Source organism: Ctenopharyngodon idella, chromosome 4 (genome assembly GCF_019924925.1).
Source record: "Ctenopharyngodon idella isolate HZGC_01 chromosome 4, HZGC01, whole genome shotgun sequence".
Taxonomy (NCBI): domain Eukaryota; kingdom Metazoa; phylum Chordata; class Actinopteri; order Cypriniformes; family Xenocyprididae; genus Ctenopharyngodon; species Ctenopharyngodon idella.
The window spans coordinates 336,558-358,650 of NC_067223.1; the positions used below are offsets into that span (position 1 = coordinate 336,558).

Genomic DNA, 22,093 nt, shown 5'->3' on the forward strand with positions numbered 1-22,093 from the left:
ATTGCCCATGATGACTCTTCTCCACCACCGAAAGTGCCTACTATGGGCATGTGAGCATCAGAACTGGACCATGGAACAATGGAATGCCTGGTCTGATGAATCATGTTTTCTTTTATCAGCAGGATGCACTATGGGAAGAAGGAAGGCTGGCGGAGACAGTGTTATGCTCTGGGCAATGTTCTACTGGGAAACCTTGGGTCCTCGCATTCATGTGGATGTTACTTTGACACTGGTGTTCCCTGATGGCAGTGGCCTCTTTCAGCAGGATAATTCACCCTACTACACTGCAAAAATTGTTCAGGAATTTTTTCAAGAATATGACAAAAAGTCCAAGGTATTGCCTTGGCCTCCAAATTCCCCAAATCTCAATCCGATTGAGCATTTATGGGATGTGCTGGACCAACAAATCTAATCCATGGAGGCCCCCACCAGGCAACTTGCAAGGGATCTGCTGCTAATGTCTAGGTCCATGCCTTGACGCATCAGAGCTGTTTTGGCAACACGAAAAGGAACTACACAATATTAGGCAGGTGGTTTTAATGTTGTTAATGTTATGGCTGATCAGTGTATACTATGCGATTTTCAGTAAAATTTGTTACTTCTGCCTAAAATCTGCAGACTAGCTATGACATTTGGCAACTAGTGTTGACTCCTTTTACTGGTACCGTTACTCACCGTGCTGAGAACCATTTGGTCCAATGGTGTAAAAGCGCTATAGTTTACCCATATACATGAAGGTACAGTAAGTGCTTCTAGCTTCAGAAGCTCAATTTTATGACTCAGTGCATTCCAAATGTGGCAGAACACAATTCATAACGCTCATTTTGCAATGCACTTGTATCAGTCCCAATATTGTATGTTTTGGTGATGCACTCCCACAGGGGGCACTATTGTGTACAATGTGTACTATTGTGGGGTTTCTCTTTCAGGTCAAGTAGTATCATAAAGTTTAAAAAAGCATGTTTCAGTTAGTTACTCAGCATGTTAGATGGCTAGCAGATTAGTTATCAGGGGTACATTTCCTGTACAACAACATAACTGCGATACATTGGAAAAATTAAATAGTCACGACTGTTTCCCAAAACTGCAGTCAACTATTGCCATGGTGGAGTTTGAAGAGAATCTAGTTAGTTAAAGATTATATTAATTGAGTACCATGAAATACAGTTTAATTTGTATATTTGAAGGTAACTCTGCCCACATGCATTTCTTAATAGTTATAATCCCTATTTAGCACTAAGAATAGCTTCTAGACACTCAGTCAGTACCTTCTCAAGTCCCACATCCTGACCGTGTTGCCTGAAGCAGCATAAAGGAATGTGCCGGAAGGATTGAGGGCAATCTGATTGATCTGATTTTCTCCTGGTGGAATGGCAACAGAGCTACCCCCACATGTGTCACCTTGGGACACTTGTCCAGAAGAACTAAAGGAGACAGAGAGCTAAGAATGAGCAACCATAGGTAAAATATTTAGAAGCTTTAGAGAACAGTGGCTTTTGATATATTAAACAGTATCAGAATGACTCACGTGAGTGTGCGGATGCATTTGGCAGAGTCGCGGATGTCCCATACTTTGACATAAGCAGTAGAAACGGTAAAGACCAGGCTGGAACAGTATCGGACTGATACTACACTGCTGGGATGATCTCCAAGAGACATGATTTCCTGACCCGTTACCAGGTTCCACACCTTACATGTGCGATCTGAGATAGAAAAAAAGGCATGGGTGTGGATAGAACACAGTGTTTATTTATCATTCTTGTAGGGCAAGGGTTTCCACTCCTACTCCTGGAGGGCCACCGTCTTGCAGAGTTCAGCTCCAACCCCACTTAAAACACACTTGAACCAGGTAATCAAGGTCTTACTGGGCATACTAGAAAATTTCAGGCAGGTGTGTTGAGGCAAGGACAGTGGCCCTCCAGGACCGAGTTTGGACAGGGGGTATATAAATGCTTAAAAAGTACAAATGCTGCTAGCGCATTGCTAGTTTTCAGTGCACCAACAGCTGAAATGCTCAACCAGCACACTCTTTTCAATGTACAATTAGTATACAGAGCTCTACAGAAATTATGTTCACTGCTGTTCAATTAACCCTCAACCCCCTCAATTAATGTAGCTAGAAGTGATGGATTGAATGTATAACCTGCATTTTAAGTTAGCTAATAACATAACTCAAATAAACGTTATGCCCATGCATTTATTCATCTGTTAATCAACCATGTAATATGTAAGATAATATATAGTCAAATGGTCATTATCGCATAATCACCAAGTGTCACAAGGTTAGTTATATGCTCCTTTGTAATTTTACTGTAGTAAAGACCAGTTCATAAGGCTATGATTTTTACATAAAAATAAAAAGATCACTGTCTGACCCTTTGAGCCGGTGAAGAGCAGATCATCAGTTGAGTCCACACACAGCAGGGGTTTAGTATGACCCTCGGCCACATGCACACACTGCAGTTTAGCTGCTCGACTGGAGCGGCCCGCTTGAGCTGGGCTTACCACACCTCTGGACCAAAAAACACACAATAATAATGCATGAATCTCTCAATCAAATCAAACAAATAAAATGCACTGGCTGTGTTCCAAACCATAGAGGGCAGCTTAGCTAAACAGCACTTTTAAGCATCATAGGTTGTTATAAAAGTGCGGTCACATTTACCATTGTTATGCAAATTTTCATGGCAAAATCCATTTATTTCAATAGGAATCCATGGGACTGTAAATTTCGCATAAGGGCGAAAGATGTTCAACAGGTGTAATGATATACTGTATGAAGGCAGGCTGCCAACTTTTGAGTTCAGCTTGGAGTGATTTCGATATCTATTCATTTGGATATACATGGATATAGTACATGTTAATCAGCTGGTACATTATTTTTAAAAGTTAATTAATAACTGATTTGTATACAATTGCATATAAGGCTGTTTTTATAATAAAGTTATGATAATACATTTTAATGGACAATGAATGGCTTTTATGTAACGTTACCTGACACACAGTTTACAAGCTGTTTTACCTGTGGCTGAAACACTGAGCGATTATATAAGACATTTTTAGTAAGTTGAACTGGTTCTTCCAACATACCATCTGATGTTAATTAACATTTATTTTGTACTGTAACTAGTAGTAAAGAGGAAGAGACGATCAGTTCACGTGCGCTACCACTTCGCTTGAACTGAGGAGCTACAGCGAACTGTCACGCCACATTAAGAGTGCCAAAATAGTATTTATTTGAATTTTGTAATAAAACTAATAAAATTTGAAGGCTGAGACTTTGTTTCATATCAAAAGTAACCTGCTCTGTCTTGTCTGTCAGTGCATTGTAGCATGTTTTTTCACTGCGTGAGAATATGGATGTGTGGCGTGAGAACAGTGTTGAGAGTGTGAGAACAGTGTCAACTGCGTGGCAGCCTTGTAAAGCACGTGGACTATTTTAATGATGCCTTTACTACCTTTCTGGACCTTGAATGTGGTAATTATGTTGCTTTCTCTTGGGGATCAGAAACCTCTCGGATTTCGTCAAAAATATCTTAATTTGTGTTCCAAAGATGAACGAAGGTCTTACGCATGTAGAACGACATGAGGGTGAGTAATTAATGACAGAAATTAAATTTTTGCGTGAAGTAACACTTTACGATACCTACTTATGACCAAATTCTACGGCAGTAGTATTTATGGTATGTTGTAGTATTTATGACATGTCTCAAAATGGAAAGAGATAGACGCTATTTAAAAACAAAACAAAAATGCTACCTTTGGGTAACACAACATCAGTCTCAGAACTGAAAAACTATGGTCAAAACTTGTGGAGATAATGATAAAGTGGTTTTGTAACGCTAAGTGCTTTATAAAAAGTTGCTATGTGGTTGTTCTGGGTGGTTGCTAAGGTGGTTTTTAGCGTGTTGCTATGCGATTTCTAGGTTGTTTGAATAGGTTGCCAGGGTCCTGCTATGTGGGACAGCTAATGCTAATTACTGGTATAATATATAGTATACTATTGATGCTTGCCTCAAACTTTGTTCTTGTTCACTGAATGACAGTGTGGACGTGCAGTTTAGTAATACAAGAGATTTAGAACATCTGTAAACAAATTTGGCAAAGATGTTTGGAAGGAGGAATTTATATAAAGCTAGCTATTTCTTACGGTTTGTCCAGGGTTCTGGTTCTGTCTGCAGGGTTCTGGCTCCTGTCCTGAGCTCTTCTGCGGGTGAGAGGTGAGCGGTCCAGAAGCTTCTTTTCCGTAGCTGTGGGAGATCTGGCACTGGAGCTACACGGTAGACAAAAGCCAGTGCGTCTTAAAAACGTTACATCAGACGTGACTGTAATGCTCATTAGAATGTGTCGGCATGTTTATGAGGAGTGAAGAATAAAGGAATGGCTTAGAGTCTGAGATCGATGAACCTCCCTAGAACATCAGAGGTTGACGTGCAGGAGATGCCAGAAGAAATGTTAAGGTGAAGGCATTTGCCACGCTTTATTTAGATGTAGTGATCATATGAACAATAAAATGTGTTTTATAACACTGTTAGCTTCGACTAGCAAAACAAATTTGATTAGGCTTATTCAAGGCCATTGTAAAAATCCCATACAGTATAAATATCGGAAATGAATGTGAAAATATATGTTTACATAGTACTTTTTTTTTTGGATTCTTTTAATCAAAACTTTTACTTTTCACCAATCACTTACACAGCATTTGTCTTGGATGCTAAGCTAGAGGAGAAGGCCATTGAGTCTCTGTCCCAGGCTGGTTCTTTATTTCCCTCGGGATTCTCCACTACAGGAAGTAGAGCGGCAGAGAAATCCTCTGGAGGGGCATCAGGGTCACCAGTGTTGGGGTACAACAGCTCCATTTGGGTGGTAGTTCTTCTGCGAGCCTAAAGTCATCATATATTAAAAAAAGGAGTTTGTACTTGAGTTATACAGTAGTATATGTTAAATTAGAAGTGAGGAAGAAGTCTTGTGATTTCAATTTATTTCCTCAACATAACTTTTTTTTTCCTCAATGAAGATAATGAGGGCTGCTGTTATTGGTTTTTTTTTTATGATAAACTATTATTCTATGTTTATAATGATCAATTAGTTGAAGCATAATTATGTAAACAACGTAGTAGGAAGTAAATAATATAAAATTAAACAGGGTAATTTAACAGGCCAATGTATTTTAGTGTACTATATATTGTAATATTTCTGTTTTTTTTGTCAGTATTTTTGCTCAATTAAATGCAGCCATGTTGAGCATTACAGACTTCTTTCAAAACTATTGACCTCAATCTTTTTAAAGGGTTAGTTTACCCAAAAATAAAAATTCTGTTATAATTACTCACCCTCATGTCGTTCCAAACCTGTAAGACCTTCGTTTATCTTCTGAACAAAAATTAAAATATTTTTGATGAAATCCAAGTGGTATCTGACTCGTCTATAGACAGCAATTTAACCACCACTTTCAAGGTCTACAATGGTACTAAAGACATCGTTAAAATAGTCAAGGTGACTACAGTGGTTCAACCTTAATGTTATGAAGCGATGAGAATACTTTTTGTGTGCAAAAACAAAAAAATAACGACTTTATTCAACAATTTCTTCTCTACCTTGTCAGTCTCGTACGCAGTTGACGCAGTGAACGCAGTCCAACTTATTATTGGCCGGCTCCTGCATCAGCATCACACGCATACGTCGGCTGCTCATGTGAACAGCGTCGGCCAATACTGAGCCGGCATTCTGACGAAGAACCTGGAATCGCTCAGCGTAAACAGCATAAGAGAATGACACAGAAGAGAGGATATTGTTGAATAAAGTCTTTTTTTTTTGCGCACAAAAAGTATTTTTGTCGCTTCATAAAATTAAGGTTGAATCACTGTAGGCATGTTGACTATTTTAACAATGTCTTTAGTACCTTTCTGGACCTTGAAAGTGGTAGTTAAATTGCTGTCTATGGAGGAGTCAGAGAGTACTCGGATTTCATCAAAAATATCTTAATTTGTGTTCCGAAGATGAACGAAGGTCTTACGGGTGTGGAACGACATGAGGGTGAGTAATTAATGACAGAATTTTCATTTTTGGGTGAACCAACCCTTTAATACACACACATATACAAATTAATTCTACCTTATTTCTGGCTTTGGTTTCTCCGCAAAGTTTCATGAGATCTGAAGCCAAACAACTGCAAGAGAGACATTCTGGTGTCAGACAAAAAATGTCAAAATTTATAATGAAATGACGAATTCCCAAAGACACTGACAATGATTGAAATGCGCACAGGGACATAATAACTGTTTGCTGATTAAAAAAAAAAAAAAAAAAAAAAAAAAAAAAGAATCAGCTGACTGTGTTTTATAGAAGAAAGGACATCAAGACAGATTTACAATTCAGTTTATAGGGCTTTATTGGCTTGACTGTAGTGCTTTACCTTTTCTCTGTGGCAGGACTCTGTGCTGATTCATCACTGCTGCTTTCATCTCCATTTTCTGAGCAAACACACACACGCGCACTTCAACATCAGAAACACTGGTGCTCTCATTTTAACTTGTCAGTATGATGTCAGTGAACATTATTATTCAAGCGACATGCATCATAGTGTTGTAATCACAACCCTGAATTCAACAGAACTAGAAGAGAGGAGGTGTGTTCAAGTCTACAGCCAGGACACCAGCATTAGGGATGCAAACATATTTTTGAAGCATGTATGGTCACTATGGCAGACATAGAAAAAGGAAACTTGAATATGTATGTATTCAGCTGCATTTTACCATGTTTATCATTTAGAGCCATCATCCATTTTTTACTAAGTAGATTTAACGTGACAAAAATGCTTAAAGCAAGAAGCAATAATAATAATAATAATAATAATAATAATAATAATAATCTTAGCATGTTTTCCACCTGTTTTTTTCTAAATAAACACAGAAGAATGACAGTTTTTAACAATTTTCATTTATATGCACCACTAAACATCATATGCACCGTTTAAACATTATTAAACATGTTTTTACATCGATAAGGTGATATATAATTTTGACACAAATTAATCACTGACTTTTATGTTCTATTTTGGTTATGTTTTCACTCTGTTTGCTCTGATCCTGTTTGCCTGAGTTCCTAGTTAGTTCCCTGTTTGTTAATTAGTTTCTATAGTTTCTAATTCCATGCACCTGTTCCGTTTCTCTTTGATTACGTTCCCTATGTAGGCCTATTTAAGCCCTGCATTTCATTCTTTTCCTTTGTAATTTCTCGTTAACGTTTATGTCAAGTCTGCGTATTCATGTGTTCTGCGTAATCTGAATAAAGACTAATTGAGTATATCTCCTTCGTCATGCTATTTGACCAGCGCAAGCATGACATGACTGAAAGCTAATGATAACTATTCTTATTAATATGCTATTCAAATATTACAACATAAGGAGTAGCTGTGAAACTAGGAAATTTAAATTTTATTATTAATATTAACAATTATTATTGATATATTTGTAATGTTATTATTGTTAACTATTAATTAATATGAATTATTCATATAATTAATTATTATTATTATACAGTACAGGTGCTGGTCATATAATTAGAATATCATGAAAAAGTTCATTTTTTTATTGTAAATTATTTTTAAAAATGAAACTTTTTTAAATTTTGATGATTAGAGCGTACAGCTCATGAAAGTCCAAATATTAGAATATTTCCTAAGATCAATCAAAAAATGGATTTGATAAACAGAAAAGTTCAAGTTCTTTAAAGTATGTTCATTTGTGCACTCAATACTTGGTCGGCAGCACATATTACAGCAAATGACTTGCTCCTAGCACAAATTACTGCATCAGTGAAGTGTGGCCTGGAAGTGATCAGCCTGTGGCACTGCTGAGGCACTATTGAGCCTTCAGATCATCTGTATATTGTTGGATCGACTGTTTCTCATCTTTCTCTCGAAAATATCCCATAGATTCAGGTCAGGCATGTTGGCTGGCCAATAAAGCACAGTAATATCATGGTCAGCAAACCACTTGGAAGTGGTTTTTGCACTGTGGGCAGGTGCTAAAGTCCTGCTGGAAAAGGAAATCAGCATCTCCATAAAGCTTGTCAGCAGATGGAAGCATAAAGTGCTCCAAAATCTCCTGGAAGATGGCTGCATTGACTTTGCACTTGATAAAACACAATGGACCAACACCAGCAGACATCACGGCCCCCCCAAATCATTACTGACTTCAGAAACTTCACACTAGACTTCAAGCAGCTTGGATTCTGTGCCTCTCCAGTCTTCCTTCAGACTCGGGGACCATGATTTCAACATGAAATGCAAAATTTACTTTTATCTGAAAAGAGGACTTTCGACCACTGTTCACTGTCCAGTTCTTTTTCTCCTTAGCCCAGGTAAGATGCTTCTGACATTGTTTCTGTTTCAGAAGTGGCTTGGTAGTCCTTTTCCTGAAGATGTCTGAGTGTGGTGACTCTTGATGCGCTGACTCCGGCTTCATTCTACTCATTGTGAAGCTCTCCCAAGTGTTTGAATCGGCTTTACTTGACAGTATTCTCAAGCTTGCGGTCATCCCTGTTGCTTGTGCACCTTTGCCTACCCAATTTCTTCCTTCCAGTCAACTTTGCATTTAATATGCTTTGATATTTCACTCTGTAAACAGCCACCCCATTCAGTAATGACCTTCTGTGACTTATTCTCTTTGTGGAGGGTGTCAATGATTATCTCCTGGACCATTGCCAATTCAGCAGTCTTCCCCATTAGTGTGGTTTCAAAGAACAAGAGATACCCGGAATTTATACTGTAGGGATGGTCATTTAATGAAACTCAAATGTAAATATTCTAATATTTTGAGATACTGGATTTTGGACTTTCATTAGCTGTACGCTCTAATCAACAAATTAAAAAAAAAAAAAACTTTTGAAATGTTTTACTTTACATTTAGGGAATCTAGAATATATGAAAGTTTCATTTTTTAAAATAAATTACAATAAAAAAATGAACTTTTTCATGATATTCTAATTATATGACCAGCACCTGTATAATACTGGAATTAGAGCTGAATCTAAAACTATCACAAACTAATAACAGCTGGAAGAGTCTACGTCCTCCATGGGTCTTTATTAGAAGCTCTTGAGAGATCTTAAAGGGTTAGTTCACCCAAAAATGAAAATGATGTCATTTATTACTCACCCTCATGTCGTAAGACCTTCGTTCATCTTCGGAACACAAATTAAGATATTTTTGATGAAATCCGATGGCTCAGTGAGGCTTCTATTGCCAGCAAGATAATTAACACTTTCAGATGTCCAGAAAGGTACTAAAAACATTTAAAACAGTTCATGTGACTACAGTGGTTCAACGTTAATATTATAAAGCAACAAGAATACTTTTTGTGTGGCAAAAAACAAAATAACGACTTTTCAACAATATCTAGTAATGGCCGATTTCAAAACACTGCTTCATGAAGCTTCTAAGCTTTATGAATCTTTTGTTTCGAATTAGTGGTTCAGAGCACGTATCATACTGCCGAAGTCACGTGAACTATTGAAATTGCGAAACACTTATGACGTAACGAAGCCTCGTTTACTGAAATCACATGACTTTGGCGCTCTGAACCACTGATTCGAAACAAAAGATTCATACAGCTTCGAAGCAGTGTTTTGAAATCAGACATTACTAGATATTGTTGACAAGTCATTATTTGTTTTTTTGGCATACAAAAAGTATTCTCGTTGCTTTATAATATAAAGGTTGAAACACTGTACTCACATGAACTGTTTTAAATATGTTTTTAGTACCTTTTTGGACATCTGAAAGTGTTAATTATCTTGCTGGCAATAGAGGCCTTACTGAGCTATCGGATTTCATAAAAAATATCTTAATTTGTGTTCCGAAGATGAACGAAGGTTTTACGGGTGTGGAACGACATGAGGGTGAGTAATAAATGACAGAATTTTCATTTTTGGGTGAACTAACCCTTTAAGGGCTTTTACAGTTTATTCTTCAGTTGAAAGGTATGTTCTTCAAAGAGTAAAGTCCACAGGGGGTTTAGGCAAGACCCATGCAGCTCTACACTACTGTTACTGTCTGTTAGTCTGAGGGAGATGCATGCACTGGTGGACAGCTCTAGATGCCTCTACTTACCCAATGGTACGTTACCTAGTTCTGTTTGAATTCAGGCCACAAAAAGACACAAGCAAATCAAAATCAAACTTAAAAGGAACAAGTCTAGAGAAGAAAAACCAAGCAGCTGAACGTGAAGGTGTGTTTATGTGTGGCAGACCTTGGAGAGCGTTCCCGAGCAGAGCGTCCAGCTCAGGGTTGAGCTCGGCTTTTTCCTTGAGCATGTGGAAGAGCAGCTGGTTCTGTGTGGCACTGTTTATCTCTGTCTGTTTCAAACGGCCCTCCATCACTTTGATCTGAGACTCCTTCTGTGCAGCTTGTAAGCCCTAAGAACAATGTTATACAGTGAAATGTTTCTGGGTGGGAAAATAATATAAACCTGTAATATTATAGCACCTTTTCCTTTTTTTTTTTTTTTTTTTTTAGAACAGGATGACCCAACACCAATGTACGTTATATGATTTAATGTTAGCAAATAATATGTGTATAAGGGCTGTATATTATATTATATTATATTATATTCATTGCTTATCACATTATAATCTCCAGAATAATCAAATGGGATAAATGTTTAATTATTTAAAAATGAAAAAAATCATCAAAATAAGAATTCTGTGTAAATAAAAAACCCTCAAATTATCAGAAACCAAATTGGCCCTGTGAGCCAAATTACAATAATTTATGCAAATATGTTAAAGGTGCAGTAAGTGATTTCTGATGGAAGTGGATCAGACTGAGAGCCAAAACACACTTGTAGCCAATCAGCAGTAAGGGGTGTGTCTACTCATGTGGGGGGAGGTGTTGGTGAATTTGGGAGCGGCGCTATCAAGATAGGGGTGTGATCCTTTTGGGTAGGGGCGTGGTGATTTCAAATATCAACAGCGTTTCTCAGAAATTGCTTACTGCACCTTTACAGTGCTAATATTGACTAATGATTACTAATATACAAGGCATCTCTATTTTCAAAATGAAAATCTACTGAGTTCCAGTACTTTATTGATGGCCATTGACAGGAAGTGGTCAAGCAGGATACGGGCCTCTGATAGCGTGCAAGAGCTGATCACAGCAGAGACGTCCACTGTATCTCCCTCCTCCTAAAGTGAAGAACGGATATAAAATATTTAAGAGCCAATGAATCAAACATTTCTGACACACAAAACAGGGTCTTCTGCTAGATTATTATAATTTTACTGTATGTATTATTAGGGTATGATACTGTGTGACATAATTTTCTGTTTCTTACAATTACCTTGGCCTCCTCCATCTGCATGATGTTGGCCTGGCAGTCTGCGATGCTGTCGTTGATGTAGTCGATGTTAGCGGTCAGTGACTCCATCTCTTCATTAAGAGAGAGGATGGTCCTGTCGGCATCCGTGTCCTCGCTGGCGATCTTGTCCCTCTTTTTCATCACCTTCTCTCTACGTTTGGTCAACTCCTCACGTTGCTGTACACGCAGAATTAAGCAAATGATTTGTCAATTAACTCAATCTCGAATTCGCATAAAATGAAAATGAACCAGTTTACAGTTTTTCCTAATTTACATTTACTCTTTGTCCTAAGTAATTTTTCATTGATGAGTATGAAAAAAAGTAATAATAAAAAGTCATTCTCAGTCACCTTAAGTAGGCGAATCATTTCAGTCTCCATGTTGGAGATGGTCATCCTCTGCATGATGATGTCACTAATGCGACGCTCTAGTGACTGCCATTTGGCTCGTGCTGTTCTGGTATAGTACATTCCTCCTGTTCTCATCTGGTGCTTTCTGGAATACAAATATCATGACCACATCAGTCACTCAAATACTCACGAGCCAACCCATCTGAAATGAAACCTTTCACGTTACCTAGTCACATTATAAGTCATGGCCCCGGTGGTGTGTGGTCGGATAGGAGCCATACGGGATGAAGACTCCTGCAAAGGCTCTGGTAAACTGATCTTGCGGTTAACCTTGCCTGATGCTGGTCGCACTTGCCGCCTCAGGGCAGTTATCTGATTCAAAGACACAGGAAAAAAAATTCTTTTTCCTCTAGGTGTTATACTGTGAGAGATTAAAGGGTTAGTACACACAAAAATCATCATTTACTCATGCTCATGTCATTCCAAACCCATAAGACTATGCTAAAACTCTTGCTGAGAAGTTGTGTCTCTAAGGCCGTGTCCACCAAAGCTTTTTTAGCCAGCTGAAAACGCCAGCACTCTTCTGAAAACGCCTTGCTGTGGACACATGAGAGTGCTTCGGTGGCGTAGCGTTTTGTTCAGTTGAGATGCTATATGTGCTATGATAAATATCCGCGGAAGTATCTGATTTAACAAATAGTTTGTTTCTGAATATAAAATTGTTGACACAGTGCAACATATTTGCTCTGACACTGGTAAAAAGATCCTTTCAAATAGCTACAGCCACCAAACCAGCGCTTTTGTAACAAAAAATAGTAATTCCCAAATTATACTGGTTTTGTCACCTCTTCTGCCCTCCTGCGTAGAACAAGCTCCTGCTGTCTCTTTTGAGCCTCAAGCTGCCTTAGCTGGTGCTAAACAGGACAAGAAAGAGAAAATGAGCAGGGATTGTGTCTGAGAATATCCCATAATTTTCTGAGGCTGTTCAGGGTACAGTGTGTCACCTCCTGTTTGCGCTGGTCTTTCTTAAGTGTGGCGATCTCTCGGTTGCGGCGGGTCTCTGTGACTCGGTTCCTCTCCTGCTGTTCCTTCATCTGTTTCATCAGACCAACCTGAACACAGCCCAGTCACCATGACAGCAACGATTAGACACTACAATGATGGTTGCCCGGATGTTGCTACTGTCAGCTTGAACTGCCCTTTAGTATGAGCAATAGTAAAAATACACGAACATACCTTGGTTTTCTTCATCTCAGTCACTTCCTGCTGTAGTTTCCTTAGCTGTTTCTCGTACTGTGATTGGTTCTTCAGCAGGCGTGCGTGCTCCTTCTGTGCCGACTGCAGTTTCTGCAACTCCTTGTTCATGGAGTTCAACTTCTTCTCGTATTCTGATTTAATCTTCTTTGCTTTCTCTTCTGTACATGTCTCCACTGAGCCTGCACAGAAATGTGATCTCAACTTTGGACTTTTAAGTAGCAAAGTTACGCTTCCACAGTTACACTGCAGTACCACTTACGCTGTTGCTTACAGTTTGCTTTAAGTGTGCAGGTCTACAACTTTTTTATTATTATTATTATTTGTGCATTTGCATTTTCATTTAAGCTCTTTCCAAAACAAAACCAGAAGAGGGCAGTAGAGATATACTGAAAGACTAATGCTGCAGGTGCATAATTTCATTTACACTATACCCGTCAAAAGTTTGGAATAATTGCGATTTATGTTTTTGAAAGTCTCTTATGCTCACCAAGGCTACATTTATGTGATGAAAATGCAGTAAAAACAGTAATACTGTGAAATATTTTATTACAATTAAATTTTTTTTTTTTTTTGTACAGAGCCTCACACATGACATGCAGGAAAAAATAGGCTAAATCGTTTGCACGATTTACTAAGTCGTTCCTTCGATTTATAAATTGTGCGCATGCTTTACTAAGTCATTCCCTCGATTTATAAATCATGCGCACAATTTAGTAAATCGAGAGAACAAATTAGTAAATCGTGCGCACAATTTACTTTTTTTCCCCTGCATGTCATGTGCGTGGCACCGTACTTTTGTAATATATTTTAAAATGCAATTTATTCTGTGATGACAAAGCAACCATCACTTAGTCTTCTGTGTCACATGATCCTTAAGAAAGAATAATTTCTTGAAAACAGTTTTTCAGTCTGCTTAAATTTTTGTGGTAAGTAGGATTTTTTACTATTTAAATGTTTGGGGTAAGTAGGATTTTAAAAAATACTTTTCATTCATCAAGGATGCATTAAATTGATCAAAAACAGTAAAGACATTTATAATGTTGCAAAAGATTTCAAATTAAAAATGTTCTTCTGAACTTACTGTTTGTCAAAGAATTCTGAAAAAAATGTAGCATGGTTTCCACAAAATACTAAGCAGGAAATACTGTTTTCAACATTTTCATTAATAATTGATCACAATTAAGCAACAAATCAGCATATCAGAATGACTTCTGAAAGATCAAGTGACACTGAAGACTAAAGCTGAGTTATGATGCTGAAAATTCAGCTTTGCCATCACAAGAATAAATTACATTTTAAAATATATCAAAATAAAAAACAGTTATTTTAAATAGTAATACTATTTCATAATATTTCTGTTTTTATTGTATTTTTAAAGTCCCCCCGTAGTCAATTATTTTATCACTTAAAACTCATCTTTGATCACCAAAATAACATATATTTAAAAATTTTTTCCAGTGAAATGTTTTTTTCATGCCTTAAAATAGCTTGAATATAACTCTACACCCTTGCCTAATTTTATATTTACGGATCAATGAATATGCTAATTAGCCCCACTTCCACTCGCTCACGGCAGCTCAAAGAGTCTACTGTTGCTGTAGTGACGAGCAATATATGCTTACATATTGCTATATATGCTTATATATTGCTTATATATATGCTTATATATTGCAAAATAAGCTATATATGCTTATTTAACTTTATAGTGTTAAACGAAAAACCCTTTGTGCGTAACGTCTGAAATCCTGCAGGCGCCCGTGCCTTCTCCGTAGCCTACATGCAATAAATGCACAGCCTTGAATGAGCGCGGATTTCCAGCATATTTACTTGAACTCATCAGGTAGGCTAATATCTATGTTTTGATCCATTCCAGACCTAGCCAAAATAAGAATTTAAAATGGACTGAATAAAGCTTTCTCCGAACTTGGCACAGCCCTTGCGACGGTTCTGTCGGACACATAACAGTAATTAAAATTATTAGCCTTTTGCATGACTACGTTATCAAACAGCTAATAATATATATATCTCAGAGTCAGACAGCTGACTTCTAACAGTATCCCAAATGCTTTGAACAACTCAAAACGTCAGTGGAGAAAGGCAAATAGTTCATCATAACACCATAATATACATCATAGACTAGCTATATTACTAAATCTACACAATTTTTCATATCAACAGAAAATATACCGGGATAACCTTGCTTCTCTCTTCTGCTTCAGAGTGGTCATAATTAATGATATGTTAAAGCCCGCCGGCACGTTGTCTTGATTGGTTACAAGGTAGTCTGTGACGTCACAAGCACCCACTATTTCAAACTGCGGGTTTTAGACTGTCTTTGGTTTACTGCAGTTTTAAACATAAAATACTCAGCAATGGTGCTGTCTTATGAATTTGCACATGGTTTGTCTTAAAGCATATTAAAAACACTATATAGACAAATAAACAACATTAAAAACTTGATTTTCACCACAGGGGTCTTTAATCAAATAAGTTCAGCCTTGGTGAGCAGAAGAGGCCTATTTCAAAACATTAAAAAAAATCCTAATTGATTCCAAACTTTTGACAGGTCATGTTTCTGCAGTGCTCATTACTCACATATTAATATAAATGACTTAGTTATGCTGTGTATGTTTGTATGAGTGTGTGTTATACCCATGTTATGCAGTACACGGTCTCTCTCCAGCTGTGTGTCTCTGATTTTGCTCTGTAGCATCATGAGTTTCTGCTCATACTGTTGTTTGAGTGTGTGCAGACGTCTCTGACTGTTCTCCAGTTCATCGATCAGTCGCTGTTTGATGGCGATCTCACATGTGATGTTGGCCAGATCTGCCTGGAAGTCCTCTGTCAACACACAAATGCGGTTGCTTTTTATTCAACAAGAACAAGAGTTGGTTAATTAATCAAGTTAATGAAATAATTAAAATCTAGTTTAAAATGAATAGTTTAATAAATTATATAGCAATCTAGACTGACAGAACATATGACCATTGCTTTGAGGTTTTTTAAATATATATTATGTCCATTATATTATTTTTATTCTTACATTAGGAGTGCTTAATTCAGAAAATGTTAATTCAGAAACAAAACATTTTCTGAATAAAAAGACCTATAAAAAAGGTAATTGTGACTTTTTATCTCACAATTTTGACTTTTTTCTTGTAATTGCCCGTTTACATCTCACAATTCAGACTTTTTTTTCTCAGAATTGCATGATATAAACTCACAGTTGTGTGTTATAAAGTCAGAATTGCGAGAATAAAAGTCAGAATTGCGAGAAAAAAGTCAGAATTGTGAGATAAACTCACAATTGCGAGAAAAAAGTCAGAATTGCAAGATATAAACTCGCAATTGAGAGAAAAAAGTCAGAACTGCGAGATATAAACTCGCAATTGTGAGAAAAAAGTCAGTATTGCGAGATGTAAACTCAATTACTCAATTATTAAACGCAATTATTTTTTTTACAGTTTTTATTCCGTGGCGGAAACAAGCTTCCATAACTTTAACCTGACCAAAAAAGACCTGACCAATACTTTTTCAAAAGAAAATAAAAGACCCCACCAATACAAATTAAATGCAGGAATTTTACCTTTTTCCTCCAGCTCAGAGTCAGACTCATCAGAGCTGTCCACTTCCATCTCATCCTCCTCTTCCTCACCCTCAGCTTCCTCACCTTCATCATGATCACTCCCATCCTGCAGAAGTATTGACGGTAACACTTTACAATAAGGTTCATTAGTTAAACATTAGTTAATGTATTAACTAACATGAACTAACCATGAGCAATACATTTGTTACTGTATTTACTAATCTTCGTTAATGTTAGTTAATGAAAATACAGTTGTTCATTGTTTGTTCATGTTAGTTTACAGTGCATTAACTAATGTTAACAAGATTTTAATAATGTATTAGTAAATGTTGAAATGAACATTAACAAAGATTAATAAATGCTGTAGAAGTGCATTTAACTAATGTTAACTAATGAACCTTATTGTAAAGTGTTACCGTATTGACATTATTAGAAGCCTTGTAGAATCCCAGGGACAGTAAAGAATTAACCATTTAAACCAGCATATCTTTTGAATACACAGGAGAAAGTTTAATTTACCACTTCTGGCTCTTCACTGGCTCTCTCGGAAGCCTCTTTATCCTGCTCGTTATCTGGCCCCTCCTCCTTTATGACACTGTACGACATCAGAAGAATATCATGAAACCTATTACGTCAAATTTAATAAAGGGCAAACCCCTTTACTTAAAGACCCCATGGAATTGTTGACAATCACATTTACTTTGCGGTGTTCATGTATATCCTATTGAAGTTGAGCCAAAACTCTGATTTAGATTTCATGGGGTCTTTAAATCATTAGATTCCAAGATCTATTAATAACTGATTTAATCATTCAGTGTTAGTGAATTAGTTGCGCTTTATTATAGGCTACTGAAACTGGAGCGACATCACATATTGATCAAACGTGAATATAAGTTGATTACACATCTTAAGGGGCTACAAGAATAAAACCTAACTGAATGAAAGAGAACTCTTTGTTCCAAACCCTAGTGAGCTACCTACCTAGACAGCATTTTAAGGCAATATAGATGTGCTCCCAACAGAGTAGGTTCAATAATTATACTGCATAATTGACTTTTTTTTTTGTGTGTGTGGGGGGGGTGGGGGTGGGTAGAATGACTACCATTTGTATAACCACAGTTTTACTACAAATACCATGATTAAACTATGGTTAATGTAACAAAAACATGGTTAATTTGTGGTTGTCATGGTTTAACTATATTAACCACAGTTTTTGATTTATTTGTAATAAAACCATGGTTAATTTTCGGAAGGGTATGCCTCTAAGATATGTTCCTTTGACCCACATATATACTTTATGGACAAGGCAATTCCAGATTCCACTCTGCAAATCTATTTTTGTGTGCTGTGTATGTTTATGCTTAGTAGAGCATCAAATCACATGCTAACGTTAACCTGAGAAAATATCTACCATAATACTTCGATGTCCCTCAAAGTTGACAAGAATCAATAAAAATAGTTCAATCTGATTACAAAGGGACCATTCCATTCTATTTTTGTACTTTCTATTGTTTTTTTGTTTTTGGGAACACATTGTTAACTTAGCAACATGCTAACATCAAACTCTACTGTGCACTTCATTCGAGGAACTCTATTTGGAGTTGCTGCTTATGTTTAAGATCATTCACTTATGGGGCTCAATTAAGGTAGCTGACTACAGACAGCAAGGCAGCTCACTAGGTTTTGAAACAGATTTACAGACTCTAAACCTTTGAACCATTGACATTTATGATGTTACAGTATATTAGAGGTGAGAAGAGGGAAGTGCAATGGGTCAACTTTTCCATGGTGCGGTGACTATACGGTTAGTGGAACAACAGCATTTAATGACATTCTCCAACCTGGCGTTCTCAAGATCTTCATGAGCACCTTCATCCATCTGCTGAAGTCTTCAAGAGTGAAGGGGTTTGGTGGGAGTGAGGTGAGAGTAAGAGGAACCACAGTGCCAAAGATGAGAAGAACACGTGAGGAACAGGAATACTTCCAAATTCATATACAAGTTTTTCTTTTGTTTTTAGAATAAAAAGAATCTGATGTAAACAACACTCCCTAGTATAGAGTTCTAACTCTATTCTAACTCAAACTTTCAGGGAAAATGTTTTTTTTTTTTTTTTTTTTTTTTTTTTAAATAAAGACTAAAAGAATTGAAGGAAGCTTAGTGATAGTGATGTTGAAGTCATGCAAGCATGGTTTATATCCTGCTTTTAGCTTTTTACTTCTGGTGATTTGAGCTTCAAAATTTATAAAAGCTGTGTTCGTTTGTGAAAATTATCATGATAAACAAATCTTTTGTTGGCCACAGAGCTTATTTTCTGCAATAATCTAAAGGCCAACAGAAAAATTCTACTGGGTTTTTGTCAAGAGAACTAGGGTGATGCTAACTTCCGAGTTTGCATTCAAAAATAGTGTGGCACTCTATAGTAAATTATAGTAGATTTCAACTCATATTTTAACCATAAAGGATTTTTTAAAATCATGTTTTTATGTAATCATGTAAGTGCAGAATTACGGGTGAAGTACTACATTACCCACAATTCTATAGTGAGATCCACCAATCAGAGAAGCTTACCAAGGCCACAGGAATGACGGCAAAAAAAGGTTGACAGTGACCACACTCTCATGAATCTTTGATAATGACTTATACCGCCTATACTTTGTATTGAACTTAAACTATATTATATTTATAAACAATTCTATTTAATAGTTTTATATTGTACACTTTATAAACAATTCTATTTAATAGTTTTATATTGTATACTTTGGTTTACACTTTATTTTAAAGTGTCCTTGTTAATATGTAATTATACATTTAAGTACTGAGCAATTCAAATTTACTACTATAACACTTCCTATAACACCTGATGTACTCGTTACATCAGAAGAAGAATGGCATCTACGCTAATATTAGTCTTTCTGTTTATCCCGAGGTTCACCGTAGTCAACCGGATCCGGGCCGTATCCAGGTGAGACCAAGGACCTGCACCTTGACACGACCACAACGCAGCCCTGACGTATCAGCAGAGATTGAGTCAACTAGATCATCGACTGTGAAGGCCTCATCGACACGACAGCCACGACACAGTTCCTCAACAACCGTCCATACCGGCGTGATCCTCAATACGATCCTCAATTGGATGGAACTGGAATAAATACTTTTAATGTTGCGATCCTATTGGACTTATGATAGCAACCTGAATTGTAACAAAGCACTGTTGGCCAGAGGAGAACTGGCCCCCGACTAAGCCTGGTTTCTCCCAAGGTTTTTTTCTCCATTTTAATACCAATTTGCCACTTGTCTGCCACCTGATGTCACCTGATGGAGTTTGGGTTCCTTGCCGCTGTCGCCTCTGGCTTGCTTAGTTGGGGACACTTGACATTTGACTTGACATTTGATATTCAACAGTGCTTTGATCTGCCTGCATTGACACTATTCTTTAAGAGCTTCTGTGCAGCCAAATAATGTACCAGTTATCAATGTAAAGCTGCTTTGACACAATCTACATTGTAAAAAGCGCTATATAAATAAAGGTGACTTGACTTGACTTGGGAGCAACTCATCACAATGAGGATGCCCGCAAGAAAGCATAGAAATTGTACACCATATATTTGAGGTATACAGCATACCAGAACAATCCCTGACACAATCTCCGAGTTTCATGTTGCTCAACTACACGGTTTAAGCATCAATGTCAGTAGCTTACCTCTTCTTTTTCTTCTTCTCCCTCTTCTTCAGTTTCTCCAGGTCTTTCTTTGCTATTTCAATGATGTCGGCGGCATCTTTTTCAGGTGCAAGGTGGCCGGAGGTAATGGAGGTTGGGCCGGCGTAAAATGAGGAGCGGGTGGAGGCGCGGGACAGGTTCTTCCGCAGGTTTTCATTCACAGCTTCACTCTCTAGTAGCTTTGCCCTAAAGACCACACAACAAACAAACATTACACACATAAAGGGGTTTAAGAACTTCTGAGATATGGATGTACTGTGTTTGCATGCATTACCTGAGCTCCTCAATCTCTTTGATGTAATTGTGGATCATATTTCCAATCTCTTCACTTCCTTCACCTGCAAAAAATGTGGGTAATTTAAAATCTGGCTTAGCGCCTAATAAAATGTCTAAAATTTTAGTCAAGCAATGACATTTTTTGTTGGGTATGTAAAATCAACACAAGGAAATAATCCATCTTGTGTAGTTGAGTCACATTTTTGTTCTTTTTCATCAAAAGGTCAGTAAAAGGAAGTGCTTGATTTTTTGAGTATTCAACCCTGATACTAACCTGGTTTGCAACCCTGTTCCCAAAATTTGTCTGATAACAATTAAAACCAAATTAATGTGTATTTGACGTTTTCTGGTGGTGAACATTAAACAAACAGAATATTTAAATTAATGTCTTTAAACAAAACAAAACAACAGAGTGGGTAACAGGGATGCTGTTTGGGACTTGCTGGATTATAGTTATTGATACATTGATATTTCTCAATATTAAAAATATTCATTTGATAATTTTTGAACGTGAACGTTGAATGTGACAAATGTAGTCAGTATTGTGAAAAAATAGCAATATCATTTACTTCCCACCATGCTCCAGAAAGAGTCCAAATAATGTTACACATAACAATTTACAATAAGGATTCAATGGAAACATTAGTTAACTACATTAGTTAATATGAACTAACAATGAAGAATACTTCTAAAGCATTTATTAATTTAGTTAAATAATTAAATCTTAGCATTTATTAATACATTTTTAAGATCAAATGATGTACTGTATCTGTTAATATTAGTTAATGCAGTGAACTATAACATGAAAGTTAATTAACTGACATTAAGAAAAGTTAATAAACACATTAAAAACATACTGTTCATTCTAAGTTCATGTTAGTTTAAAGCAATAAGCCCCAAGAAGCCATGGTTTACAGTGAATTAAGGGGCGTTGTTAAAACCCCTTAGCTGTTATAAGTAAAGCTAAAACCATGGCTTCACAGGGGTTATTGCTTTTATAAAATGGTTACCACACAATACAAATACTAAAGCCAAAAAATATGTATCAATGCAACTTTCATGAAGTAAAATCATTAAAAGGCTTCCTTCCACTGGAAAAACTAGTCCCTGACCGTGAACAGCAACAGAAGTTACATTTATTACGCCATTAGATGGCGGCAAAGATTGTCTTTATGAGCGAGTCACTCAGTCGCAAAGACTTTTAAATTGAAACTTGTTGTGAACACGGAAAACGATGCAAATGACAAATGCTTTGACTAGCGCTGTCAGTGTCAGCAGGGCACTGGTAAACCCATTAAATGTTAAAAGAACTAGATCGCAGTGGACATTCAAACAGATTTTTTATTATGAACACAGGACTGACCTAAAGGAAAATGCTAAATTTGAATGCAGGTAATACACTCGGTCACTCGATATATCTCTCACAATACTCTTCTACATAATGCAGTAAGCTTCAGTAAACAAAATAAATAGAGAACAAACATGTTTACGTCGCTAAGAGTGGTTGCTATGCTAAGACAGACACAGCAACATACACATTCAGTG

At 36.9% G+C, this 22,093-nt stretch overlaps 1 protein-coding gene across 3 annotated transcripts in view; it reads right to left on the bottom strand.

Moving 5' to 3' along the window:
* The window catches only part of LOC127511502 (kinesin-like protein KIF21A), a 57,217-nt gene that overhangs the window by 4,778 nt on the left and 30,346 nt on the right, over positions 1-22,093 (bottom strand). Inside the window, exons 10-31 of one of the 3 annotated variants that reach the window (XM_051892333.1) lie at positions 20,547-20,610; positions 20,255-20,458; positions 18,395-18,442; positions 17,073-17,148; positions 16,554-16,659; positions 15,620-15,808; positions 12,947-13,146; positions 12,715-12,822; positions 12,556-12,624; positions 11,937-12,082; positions 11,711-11,855; positions 11,343-11,537; positions 11,086-11,187; positions 10,254-10,419; positions 10,115-10,135; positions 6,416-6,473; positions 6,115-6,169; positions 4,696-4,883; positions 4,151-4,273; positions 2,376-2,512; positions 1,529-1,703; positions 1,269-1,424 (exon numbers count right to left, since the gene is read on the bottom strand). In XM_051892333.1, coding sequence (XP_051748293.1) covers positions 1,269-1,424; positions 1,529-1,703; positions 2,376-2,512; positions 4,151-4,273; positions 4,696-4,883; positions 6,115-6,169; positions 6,416-6,473; positions 10,115-10,135; positions 10,254-10,419; positions 11,086-11,187; positions 11,343-11,537; positions 11,711-11,855; positions 11,937-12,082; positions 12,556-12,624; positions 12,715-12,822; positions 12,947-13,146; positions 15,620-15,808; positions 16,554-16,659; positions 17,073-17,148; positions 18,395-18,442; positions 20,255-20,458; positions 20,547-20,610 — 2,731 coding nt within the window. Of the gene's footprint in view, positions 1-1,268; positions 1,425-1,528; positions 1,704-2,375; positions 2,513-4,150; positions 4,274-4,695; positions 4,884-6,114; positions 6,170-6,415; positions 6,474-10,114; positions 10,136-10,253; positions 10,420-11,085; positions 11,188-11,336; positions 11,538-11,710; positions 11,856-11,936; positions 12,083-12,555; positions 12,625-12,714; positions 12,823-12,946; positions 13,147-15,619; positions 15,809-16,553; positions 16,660-17,072; positions 17,149-18,394; positions 18,443-20,254; positions 20,459-20,546; positions 20,611-22,093 lie in introns of all 3 variants that reach the window. The other 2 variants (XM_051892332.1, XM_051892334.1) reach the window with 2 other exon arrangements.